The sequence below is a fragment of the Canis lupus genome, chromosome 15, assembly GCF_011100685.1.
Source record: "Canis lupus familiaris isolate Mischka breed German Shepherd chromosome 15, alternate assembly UU_Cfam_GSD_1.0, whole genome shotgun sequence".
Lineage (NCBI taxonomy): Eukaryota > Metazoa > Chordata > Mammalia > Carnivora > Canidae > Canis > Canis lupus.
Genome location: NC_049236.1, coordinates 58,485,509 through 58,497,693, shown reverse-complemented (window position 1 = coordinate 58,497,693; position 12,185 = coordinate 58,485,509). Strand labels below are relative to the sequence as shown.

General features: G+C 33.4%; 1 protein-coding gene across 4 annotated transcripts in view; it reads left to right on the top strand.

Annotated features, from left to right (window-relative positions):
• Nucleotides 1-12,185, top strand: part of FSTL5 (follistatin like 5) — a 706,657-nt gene that overhangs the window by 612,203 nt on the left and 82,269 nt on the right. For all 4 annotated transcript variants that reach the window (XM_038559137.1, XM_038559135.1, XM_038559136.1 and 1 more), the window contains one exon: nucleotides 4,645-4,763. In XM_038559137.1, the coding sequence (XP_038415065.1) occupies nucleotides 4,645-4,763 (119 nt within the window). The remainder of the gene's footprint in view (nucleotides 1-4,644; nucleotides 4,764-12,185) is intronic.

The window sequence follows — 12,185 nt, the reverse complement described above, 5'->3', positions numbered from 1 at the left end:
ATTGTCTATCCAGGAATTAGAAATTAACCAAATTTTATGATTGATGTAAATTATGTAATATATGTGCTATATATGAGAAATAACATCGTTGTATTATCACGATACACTATTACTCATGAGCAGCTGTCCTAATGGACAGAGACAGGCATGTGCATTAAATACATTTTTTCTCAGTCCATTTCACGTACTTAAAGGTGCCGTATTGATTGGAAAATCCTCTGGGAAATACTTCCCTCTTACAAGACTGCAAGTAATTCTTGCTTGCGTCCTTTCTCTGTAGAGAAAGAAAAACAAAGCAAAAGGAAAACTCACAAGGAACAAACAAATTATGGATCACTTTCTGGAGCCACTATACTCCATTAGATTAACAATTGACCCAGAAAAGACAAAGTACATGCGTCTGTCTTCACCGGGGGATGAAAAAAGAAACTAGATGCTGCATGTATTGCCAGTCTTGACTGTGACAGGCGTGGTGAGGCTTTTACTGAAGCCAGGAACTTTTGTATTATCTTGCAATACAATGCATGAATGAGGAGAGACCTGCTAATAGACCTGTTAATAGAAACTGACATGGTTATTAAACTTTTTGGGACTCAGAACCCCTTTGCATTCTTCAAAACTATTGAGAACTCAAAAGCTTTTGTTTATATGGGTTATTCCTAGCCACCTAGATTTCTATATCCACCTATTTCACACTACAAATTAAGTCTGAGAAAAATTAAAGATGTTTCTTTATCAATTTGTTGAAAATAACCACAATAAAACCATTTATAAGCAGCCATAAATAAGAGTCTTAAAGCCATATTTTAAAAAATGAAGAGATACACATTGTTTTGCATTTTGCAAGTCTTTTTAATGTCTAACTGAAAAGATGATGTTGGATGTCTATATCTGCTTCTGCACTGAATTGTTGTGATATCACTCATTACATCATATGTCATGTACCTGTCGAAAACTACAACTCTACGTTGGAAGAATCTGAGAATAGGAGGGAAAAATGCAAATGACACCTTCATATTATTATGAAAATAGTTTTGGCTTTGCAAAAGCCCTGAAAAGTTCGACTTTGAGAATTGCCTACTGGAAAATGAAGTTGATCTTTTAGCACACTTATAGTTTCATAGAATTTGATGTCCCAGAAAACTGAAATGTAATAGTGTATTTCATAGCATAGATTAAGAAAAACATGGGAACAGAAATCAAAATCCATCTCACCATTTTTTCCTCCTTATGCTTAAAAGAAGAGATAATGCCAGTCATAAAAGTAGTGACAGTACTATTTTTTGAAATTTTCCTATGTGTCACTCTGCTGTTTACTTCCTCCACCCATTGAATATGATTCTTACAATAGCTCTATAACATAAGTATGATTTTTATATACAAACTTGAGATAGGGAAATTATGACATAGACTGAATAACTTTCCCATGGTACAACACTGAGTTCTAAAGCCATGACTGGCCTCTGAGCTGTTCAAACCCAGAGAATGGAATTTATCTCTCTGTTAGAGTCTCCCATCCAAAAAAAAAAAAAAGTTCGGACATGGAAACTTAATAGTTATAGTGAACATGCACAAATACATTATTTTTTTAAATAAATAAACCTAACAAATGCCCCAAATGAAAATCTGCATGTGTCTCTAATTAACAACATCTCCCTGATGGGGCAATTTATATTATTCAGTGGCCAGTGTAATCCTAATAAATGTATATATGTATAATATTATAGCAGTAAATATAAAAAGAAACACATCTGTATCATATTCAGATCACAAATTCTGTTGCCAAAACCTACAGAAAACTTGATTTAAAAAAATCTCCCTAGCAAAAAAAAGAAAAAAAAAAAAAGGGAAAACATATCTCTTGTGGGTAGAGAGAGGAGGAACTCATAGATGGCTTTAAACATATACATAAAATTTCAATTTATGGCAGAATGATTAAAAATACTCATTTTATAATTATTATTTTAGTTAATATACTTATATGTGGTATTTTGTTGTCATTACTATTCATCAATACTGAAAAGCTTTATTTCCACTGGAAAAGATGAAGTTCAAAAACAAAGTAAACCTTACATAATGAAATCTGTATTTCTCCAATAACCCGTAACCTGGAAACTAGTTCATGCTTTATAAAACCGCTGAGTGTGTAACTCATGTAAGAAGTAAGAAAATAGACTTGAGATTTGAACAAGTGATTTGGATGGATTAACTGGGTTTTAAAGGAAAACACAGCTCAGAAATTTCATCAGTGCAACAAAGCAGTGGAATCCCATTGACTGTATTTTGTACAGAATATGGTAAATAACATAATGAAAGTATCCATTTGTGTAAGGGCAGGAATTTCTCACGGAACTTTGCAAACAGTCTGAACCTAGAATATTTGTCAGGTTTAAACACATTTGAATTCCCAGTTGTGGAGCAGAATTTTGCAGCAGCTGAAGGAAGGGACAGTCATGTTCATTAAAAAATTTTGAAGCTTTGTAATAATCTTCAAACACAGTATAAACCTGACACAGCTGAAAATTAGGTACCACGTGGCAACTTGGTCATGTTCTCAAGTTTCAAGAACCCATAATGTTAAATTGATAGTCACTGACATGTAGCACATGTCAATCCTATGTTAATGTTTACATGGAAACTTGCTAATAAGAATCAATTGTATTTGAGTAAAAACTGACTTTTTAAAAGTTTTATCCTTTGTTTTATTATTATTTTTTAAGATTGTATTTATTTATTCATGAGAGACAGAGAGAGAGAGGCAGAGGCACAGGCAGAGGGAGGGGCAGGCTCCATGCAGGGAGCCCAACACGGCACTCAATCTCGGATCTCCAGAATCAGGCCCTGGGCCCAAGGTCACGCTAAATCGCTGAGCCACCTGGGCTGCCCTCCTTTTTTTTTTTTTTTTTTTTAAGTTTTAATCCTTTGGACCTAGAATTTATATTCCTTTAAGTTTTAATCCTTTGGACCTAGAATTTATATTCCTTTATGCATAACTATAATAGTAAAGAAGAGCTGACAACTACTAAACGTATTTTATGAAAAATATGACTTGAATTTAGTTTTTGTCACTTGCTATTGTTCAGGAATATTCCATCATAATGCAGTGCTTTCTGGAATTATAACACATAATTAACTGATAAAGATTGCATGTTTAAAAATATGAATGCTATCAAATATTTATAAAACAATAAGATGTGTCAAAACAATCTGGAGTCACTTAAAATGCCTAAATGTGTTAGAAATAATTTCATGTGCTAAAAGAAAATTATAAGTAAAATGTGTAAACACCAATAAAGTCATAATTATGCTTGAATACATTTTCCTAAATCATAAGAATAGATGGATATATGCTTAGATGGATAAAATTGGAGATTTTTTTTTATTAACTAGGAACATATTTAATAAGAGTAAATATGGATTAATTTGAATAAACAAATATTTTTATGACTCAATACACTTTTATCATTGTCCTCAGGCTTGACTTAATAAACCTTGCAGGGGTTACCCATAAAATGAAAAGATGATGCTTGGGGAATTTTTTGTATTTAAATAAATTCTTTCTTTCTATCAATGATTTTTAGAATTTAAACTCTTAAGCAACAATGTTTTGGCTTTTTGGCTTTTCAAACTACCAAGATTCGAATATCATCAGTTCTCTTTTAAAGAATACATGCCATCACTGAATTGTGTATGCTATAGTTAGACAATAAATATGATTGTGCGAATCAGTACAGCTTGGCAAGGGATCAGGTGAGGATCAGGAAAAGAAAGGACAGTATGCACTTGGGTCTGGCCAAGTTGGGACAAAGCAGAAGCAGAGGAAACAAAGAGAACAGTTGGAATATGGGGAAGCTCCCAGGTGCAGGCCTGAGTTACCCCTCCCCCCGCCCCACAGCATTGCAGGTGTCAAATTCGTAGCACCCTGCACCCATTAGGTATGGATTAATTAAGTGAGTGAGATGAATTTCTGAGATATCATACACCCAGATCTGTAGTGTGAACAAAATTAAAAGTATGATTAAATCATTCACTGGGATCTTTCTAAGACCATAAACTAATTCAAATGTTAAAGCATAGAAATAGATCCCAAACTTCGCCAGTATGAAACTGAAATCTAAAACCTTCATGTAGGATCACATTTACAAAAGTCATCTTAGGAAAATATGTATTCTCTAAAATCTGGAGGACTTGGTCTTTTTGTTTCTAATAGTCTTTATGTAAACTGAATTTCTACAAAGAATGAAATTTATTTTCCCTAGAGAACGCTAATAAAAAATATACAATAAATAGAATTCTTCAAACCCTATTTTTATTCCTTAATCAGCACCTACATTAAATGGGGGACAGTCTCAGAAATAATCTATGTATCAAACAGTTTATAGTTTTCATCTTTATATGGAGCACTTATGGGATTATATTAGAGAAATCACTGAATTGCAGCTTAAGGAGAATAAAGTGGAATGCTTGCATAATATCAGAAAGTTGCTTTGGTGTGCAGCAAAGCCTTCACAGGGTTTGCTTTACTAACGTTGACACAACTTTACAAATTGATCTCCTGCTGGTCTTATGAGGAGCACTGACTTTGGGTTGTAAAGATTTCTGATAATTTTATTTTGAACTTTTGAATGTGTTTTTATTCCGAAGGTCTGGGAATTGGGAACATGTTCTATGTTTTTTATGAAGATGGAATCAAAGTGATACAACCCATAGAATGTGAATTTCAGAGGCACATTAAGCCTAGTGAAAAGCTCCTTGGATTTCAGGCAAGTATTTAAAAACTTCCTTGGCAGTTTTATGCAGCGGTTTTCTTAAGTAGAATTATATTTTGGAAACACAATGAAATCCCATGCGTATATGAGATGTTTGGGGAGGAAAATATTAAACCTGTGATACTGGCTGTCATTCTATGCAGGTTTTATATTTGAGGAGGACAGATGATATGTTGTGTGTTCCTAATTGTTCTAAATAAAATAAAGGCAATAGAAGTGAAATACGTAGGATGAACAGAGTGTAATAACTTTATCTGCTCCTTAATTTAGAACATCTCACATTTTGGTAGGCAATGGTTACCCTAACAAAATGAAAGAAAATAGCATGTAAATAATCTGATGGGAAATTTGGATCTATTAGCTGCTTTATATATATTGATTCCCTTTTATTTTTCATCTCATCTTATGAGGTCTCAATGGAATGAATATTGAGATTTATAGAGAAAAATATCAATTCTTTAATTTATTTATGTGTACTTTATCCATCCCAGAAAGATTTTTTTTCTGTAAAATATTGGTACAGCATTCATAAAATAAAATAATACCTAACAAAACTGGTATTGAATATATATATATAATATATATATTAGGGACTATATTTTATAAGATAATAAATTGTAATTATATTACAAGAGCTATCTAGCTATCTATCTATTTAAATATATATCCACATAAACAGGTATACACCAAAATATGTAATATTAAAGGTAGCTGTGTTATTTATGTATTCCCACACAAGTTTGGACATGCACCAAACACCCAAAGTAAGATAAGATATTGGTAGACCTCATTATGGACCCTCTCTTGATATTCATTTTTAAGGTTGGCATGGCCATGAGAGATGAGTAAAATAAATATTTAATGCCATTGTTTATAATTTTTACTTTCAACTCCTATTTTCAGCCTACCAGTAGCCAGTATTGTTGCTGTATAGTGATACATGGAGACAATTTATCATTTTGCAGTACCTGGGTGGCTCAATCAGTTAAGCATCCAACTCTTGGTTTCTGCTCAGGTCATGATCTCATGGGTAATGAGATGGAGCCCCACGTCTGGCTCCTGCTTAGCAAGTGGTCTGCTTGAAACAGTCTTGCCCTCTGCCCCTCCCCACACTGGTGTGTGCATGCACTCTTTCTCTCTCTCAAGTGAATAAATAAAACTTTAAAAGAAAAGAAAACAAATGGGACATTTTCAATTTAAAAATATTTCAGTTGTAAGCTAAATTACTAAATGGAATTATCATTTCTGCTAAGCTATAATTTAACAAGTGAGACATTTTAAGTTGCACATACAATTTTTATTTTGCTTTATAATCACATAAGCTATTATTTGAATCACTTTGACCACTTTGAATAAGGTATATGTGTGGTGTGTAAATAAATAAATGCATATATAAAAATTTAATTATTTGCATGTGATAAAGCAAATCATGCATTTTATACCACATTCATATTTTCATAAAAAACATTATGGATGAAAAATCTGGGCTAACACACAGATATGGGAAATGTAGCATTAAAATGCTTTAAATCAAAATAAAATAAAATAAAATGCTTTAAATCGAAGCAAAATAATTTTGCTGGAGAGTATATCTCTGAGTACTACAGGACCAACAGTTTTGTAGCTGACACAGATGTGTTGGTTTTATCACAGAATTTGAAACTTCAGTTACTTAATAAGAATCTGTGAAACGCATACTTCTCATCACAGAACTGTCACCTCATGAATTTGATTTGCAAATTTAGAGACAAAGAGTTTTCTTCCTACATTGCAAGTGTGCTATTCCAGAGTATTTAAATGGTTTAATACAATTTGGTACAGTGCAAATCTTAAAGAATATGCTTTTTCAGAACATTTTTTGGTGGCTCCAGATGAGTTAATTTAACTATTTGGAATCTGAAGCTGAAAAATAAACAAAAACTTGAGGCTACTATTGTGACGTGTCTGGACAATAGGGATGTGAGTTTACTTACCTGAATTTGTCTCTCTTTAAAGCTTTTGAATACATGGACCTTCTCCTAAAACAACTTAAGTAGAAACTACATAGGGTTATGTAGATTTATCTCTCTCTCTCTCTATATATATATGGGTATATATAGTGAGAAATTACATACATAAATAAATTGTATATAATTTTCTACAAAAATTAAAAGTTGAAGAAGTGATGACCAAACCCCATAATGATAGCTTTTGCTCATTTCCTTCAACCTGCCCACCCTTATCTGCAAGCGTACGTCAACAGTGAGTGTCAGAGCAAAAGTGGTTATGAGGAACTAATTTGCTGCATCAGATTTTCCAAATCACAACTTTTGGAAATCATTTTCATCCTACATATGAGTTTGTGCTATGAATGCGTAATGCAAAATGAAAGAAAGCATAAGGATAAAAGTTAGAATTCCTATATTATATAAAACAAAAATTTACCAAAAAAAAATTTAATGCTGAAATGGAAGAGTAAGCAAAAGGAGTAAGAAATATCAGATTTGTACTTTTAAGAAGAAAACAACTATCAAATCTGTGATTTTTTTTTTAAGATTTATTTATTTATTTGAGAGAGAGGGCAAGAGTGGTAGGAGGGACAGAGGGAGAGGGAGAGAGAGACTCCCCACTGAGCACAGAGCCAGATGCAGAGCTGATCCCATGACCCTGAGATCATGACTTGAGTTGAAATCAAGAGTTGGCCGCTTAACCGACTGAGCCACCCAAATATCCCAAATGTGTGTGTATCTTTTAAATTTATGGTCTTTCTGTTGCTTTGAATGTTGGAATTAAAACACAAATACATTTCAGCTGACCTACATATTTTTAAAGCACTAGGAAGAATATCAAAAATTGTGACTTAGCTAAAACTAGGTCTTGCTTATAACTGCTAAAGAATATGGTGGCATTCAATGAATATCAAAAAAGAGAGACGTGTCCTATGTAATTATTATAGTCCACATATATGAAATAAAAACTGCAGTAAATAGACTTTTATTTTATTCTGTTATTTTTTAATGCTTAGTGTTAAAAAACTTAATTGGAATATGTATACACAGGCACCTTCATGGGACACAAGTATACAGCAGTAGAAGTAAGAAGAAATCGATCCTCTTATGCTTTGAGAATAAATGTCCAACTAAATAATTATTTCTTATACAAAGCTCTTTTTTGCTTTCTGTTTAAATGCAAAAGAGATGCGGGCAGCCTGGGTGGCTCAGCGGTTTAGCACCGCCTTCAGCCCAGGGTGTGATCCTGGAGACCCGGGATTGAGTCCCACATCAGGCTCCCTGCATGGAACCTGCTTCTCCCTCTGCCTGTGTCTCTGTTTCTCTCTCTCTCTCTCCTGTGTTTCTCATGAATAAATAAAAAAATAAAAATTAAAAAAAAAGAAAAGAATGCCAATTTCAGCGTGTATAAGCTATTTGGTGCTACATTTCTAGATTTACATTTCTAATTATAAATTAATTTCCTGAAGAAGCTGTTGAGTATTGTGTGAGGCGAAAACTTTTCTCCAGAGAAACAGAACCAAAAGAACTAATATCTGTATCTATATCTCTCTATCTCTGATTTTATCTCTATCTTTATCTCTATCTCCATCTCTCTCTACCTCTGTCTCTATCTCTATCTTTTTATTTCAAGAAATTGTCTCAGGTGATGGTGGGTGGAGTGGCTGGTCCAAAACCCCTGGGGCAGGACAGTCAGCAGAAAATTCAGGGCAGAGTGGGTATTGCAGTCTGGAGTCTGGAAGCCACAGGTCAGGCCAGTAGCCTGGAAACTCAGACACAAGCTGATATTGTGAGTCTTGAGTCAGAAACCTGGAAGACTGGAGATTCAAGCAGATTTCTGTGTGGAACACTTGAAGCAGAATTCCTACTTCTTTGGGAAAACTCATTATTAAATCCTAAGGCCTTCAGTTGAGTGGATGAGGTCCACGCACATCCTGGAAGGTGATGTTTCACTTAAGGAACAATTGTGTTAATCACCTCTAAACACTTTACAGCAGCATCTAGACTGGTGCTTGCCCAAGCAACTGGGCACCACAGCCTAGTCAAATCCCAGGTAACATACGAAATTAACCATCACGTCTTACTGTCTCTTCTAGTCAAGGGCCTATTAAATTCATGTTTGTATTCCCGACATGTTTAGGTACAGTGGCCTGACACATGGCAGGCAGTCAAACAGCATTTGTTAAATGAATTTAACGAAAATCCCATTGCTCCGAGCCTTGGGCCACCCAGTCTTCTATGCATTCTCGAAGTTTAAACGTATATACATCTCATTTCTTCCTTACTTTACAATTCCCACAAGGTAGTGCTCTTTTAATGTGTTTGTGAAAAATATCTTATAGAATAATTTGTCAATGAATTGTTTGAAGGTAGATATAACCTCATGGGTCTATTAATTCGGGATCACATAGTCAAAACATACTGTGCAGATAGGCTGTAGAAGATAGTTTGGAGTTCTGTTGCAGGGGAAAAAAAAAAACTACTCCTTGGGGATTTTAGAAGATAAATGTCTTGAGTGAGAGTAGTGGAAATGAGTCTCTTGGGATTATTTTTTTTCCCATGAAAGGATTAAACATAAATATCGTACTTTTCAAACTCATTGTTGATACTGAGAATGGCAATGCGATTTCCGATATAACTCATTAGTTAGTAACATTTAGATAAAAGCTGAAATACTTAGAATATAGAATTTTTCATCAAACCTCTCAGAAGATGCCATTTGCTTGCTTTAAATAAAAATTCAATTTTGGTGCAATGTCAGATTACACCGGGTTCCAGCTTTTGATAGTGAGTTGGTGAGGATTCATGCAACACGGTTTAGTTATACTTTCATCTCCTTCCTTTTTTTCTTTTTATTATATAGCCTCGCTAGATACGACTCTTGCTATATTTATCCTAGGTGTACACATGATTTCATCTTGTCCCCTATAGTATGAACTTCAAGCAAATAGAATTCTCTCCCACACTTATGAATTCAGAATGCAAACTGAAATGGGTTGGAAAAAGTTTAAATTACAAACTCAAGGATGACAGGCTTTTCCAAGATGGCCAGCTTTTCCACTCTTCTGGTTTTCACCTATTTTGTCATCTTTATCTCTCATTCTTTACTTTTTAATACTTTTACATTCCATTACTTCTGTGTTCGTTTATTAGAGATCTAGCTGCAGTTCTTCACAGATACCATGATGCTACTTATTCTTTCATGGGTACTGGAAAAGCTTAAATGAAAATCACACGTGTCTTATCATGCGTGGGTCTTATATTTTGAGACGTGAAGGTTTTATTACTGTTTTTAATGGTAAATTAAATGGTGCTGAACTGCAGAGGGACAGACTTTCTACAGGGAGTCTCATGTGAATCACCTCGGGAACTTCTGTTTTCTGGGTTTGGGAATCCCACACATGAAAATTACTTTACTTTTATAAATAAATATTACTAGTACTCTGTTAGAATGAAATTATACACACGAACAGATTGTCTACAGTATTTCAGAATACTTAGACATCAAGAAATTGAATCTGAAATTAGAAATAGGGAAACACACACACACAGTTCACATTTCTTTCTTTCTCAGTCTTTCTGTCTTCTCCCTTACTGAAGCTTTCAGGGCACTCAGCCGTTCCTTTACTCATACCTCCACATTGTCCTTTACAGCATTTCATTCTGTTTCTAATCCAATTACCTTTTATCCAAACTCTGTTCACAAAAATATTTGTTAAAATACCAACCCTTTTATGTGAAGCAGACCATTCATTTCCCCATGAAGCCGTTGAACAAGTTTTTGAATTCAACGCCACTATATGTTTCAGAGAGTAGTGTTTCCCCCACTTACTTTTTTCTCAACGGGCCTCTATTCAAACATGGCTTTTCTTTAAAAAGAGTTATAGAATGGTAAAGATTTGAGTTTTTATCCCTTTGTGGTTGCAGTGATGTCCTGCAAAGAACTTCTTAAAGAGAGTAATGTAAACTACCTCTGTTTCTTAGTAGATTACTCTGTAGATATTAAAAGAAATAAATTTATGAATTTGGGTCTTTGAAGCACTAGACTTAAAGAGGCTTTCCAATTATTGATTAAAAATCATACCGTTTTAAAATTCTCACATTGTACTTCCATTAGGCTGTAAGCATGTAAGCCTAACAACAGTGGGAAACATGTAAATTGTGCAACAGCATCTTAGTGGAGTTGAATAGCAGGTGATTTTATCTATGAAAGCAGATTAATCCTTCCACAAGAATTATTCAGAACCAGCCAAGTTATTTGGATGACTGTGACCAGAATGACGTATGCGTCTTAGATAATCTTTTGTCATCATTTGGAAACGTTTTTTCACATGAGAAACTAAGACTTACTATACACATGCAAGTATATTTTATGCGCTTCAGAAGGAAATGTGTTTATAGTAATTTAGATTTTTCAGTGGAGATTTCTTAAGGATAAAATTGAAGAGTTTAACTTATAACAATTATTCATACAAATATCTTTAAGTATGAAAACTTTTTACTTGAGACTTATAAAATCACAGAAATCTTCCTTATATAGATCTTAAACTATAGTTACTGGTTTAAGAATTAATTTTACTCACAACAAAAGTACCTATTCTTTTTTCAAAATAATAGACTTGCATGATAAAAAAAAATAATGCAAAAGAGCTTAGATAAAAAGTAGTAGCTTCTTTCTTCATGTCTCACTACTCCCAGTTCCACTGCATGAAAGCAATTACATTTACTCATTTTATAGAATATACTCAGTAGTGATAGCTCTTGAATTATCAATTAGATATTTTCTATTGGTGTTTATGAACAATAACAATTTTGCTTATATAGCTCCTAAATTTTCCTCTTTCTAAATATGTTGAAAATTATGTAATTATTTTAATGCTTTGGGGGATTATATTTATAATTTTAATGATATAGTTAAATCTTAGTCCTTATTTTTCTTGCAAATCTCTAAAATTTCTATGTGACTTTAATTTTCCAAGCTGTTGCTTGATTTCTTATTGTTTACATTTTATACTTTAAACATAGTTGTCATAATTACAATTAAACACCAAAGGCTGGTCATTTCTTTAAGGCCATTCTCCTATTTCAGATAGGTCATAAATCCCAGTTTGAACAGTGTGAGAGGTGGTTTTGAAAGAAAAACAACACAGCAGATTAATGCCTTCAATTTATGTTATTAAATGTTTGAATTGCTAAAAATTAAAATTTATTGCTGAAAGCATTTAAAATGACACATTTGCATTTCTCTTTGTACTTCTCCTATAATGGTTTCATATGTTTCTTAGAAAAAATCAGAGATTCAACTATATAAGAAGAATTAAAAAGAAAACGAAACTTAAACCTCAAAACAAAACCTCAAACCTGATTATTTATCTCTTAACTATCTAAACCACTAATTTATTACCCATTAAAACTCCCTTTTTTGCGG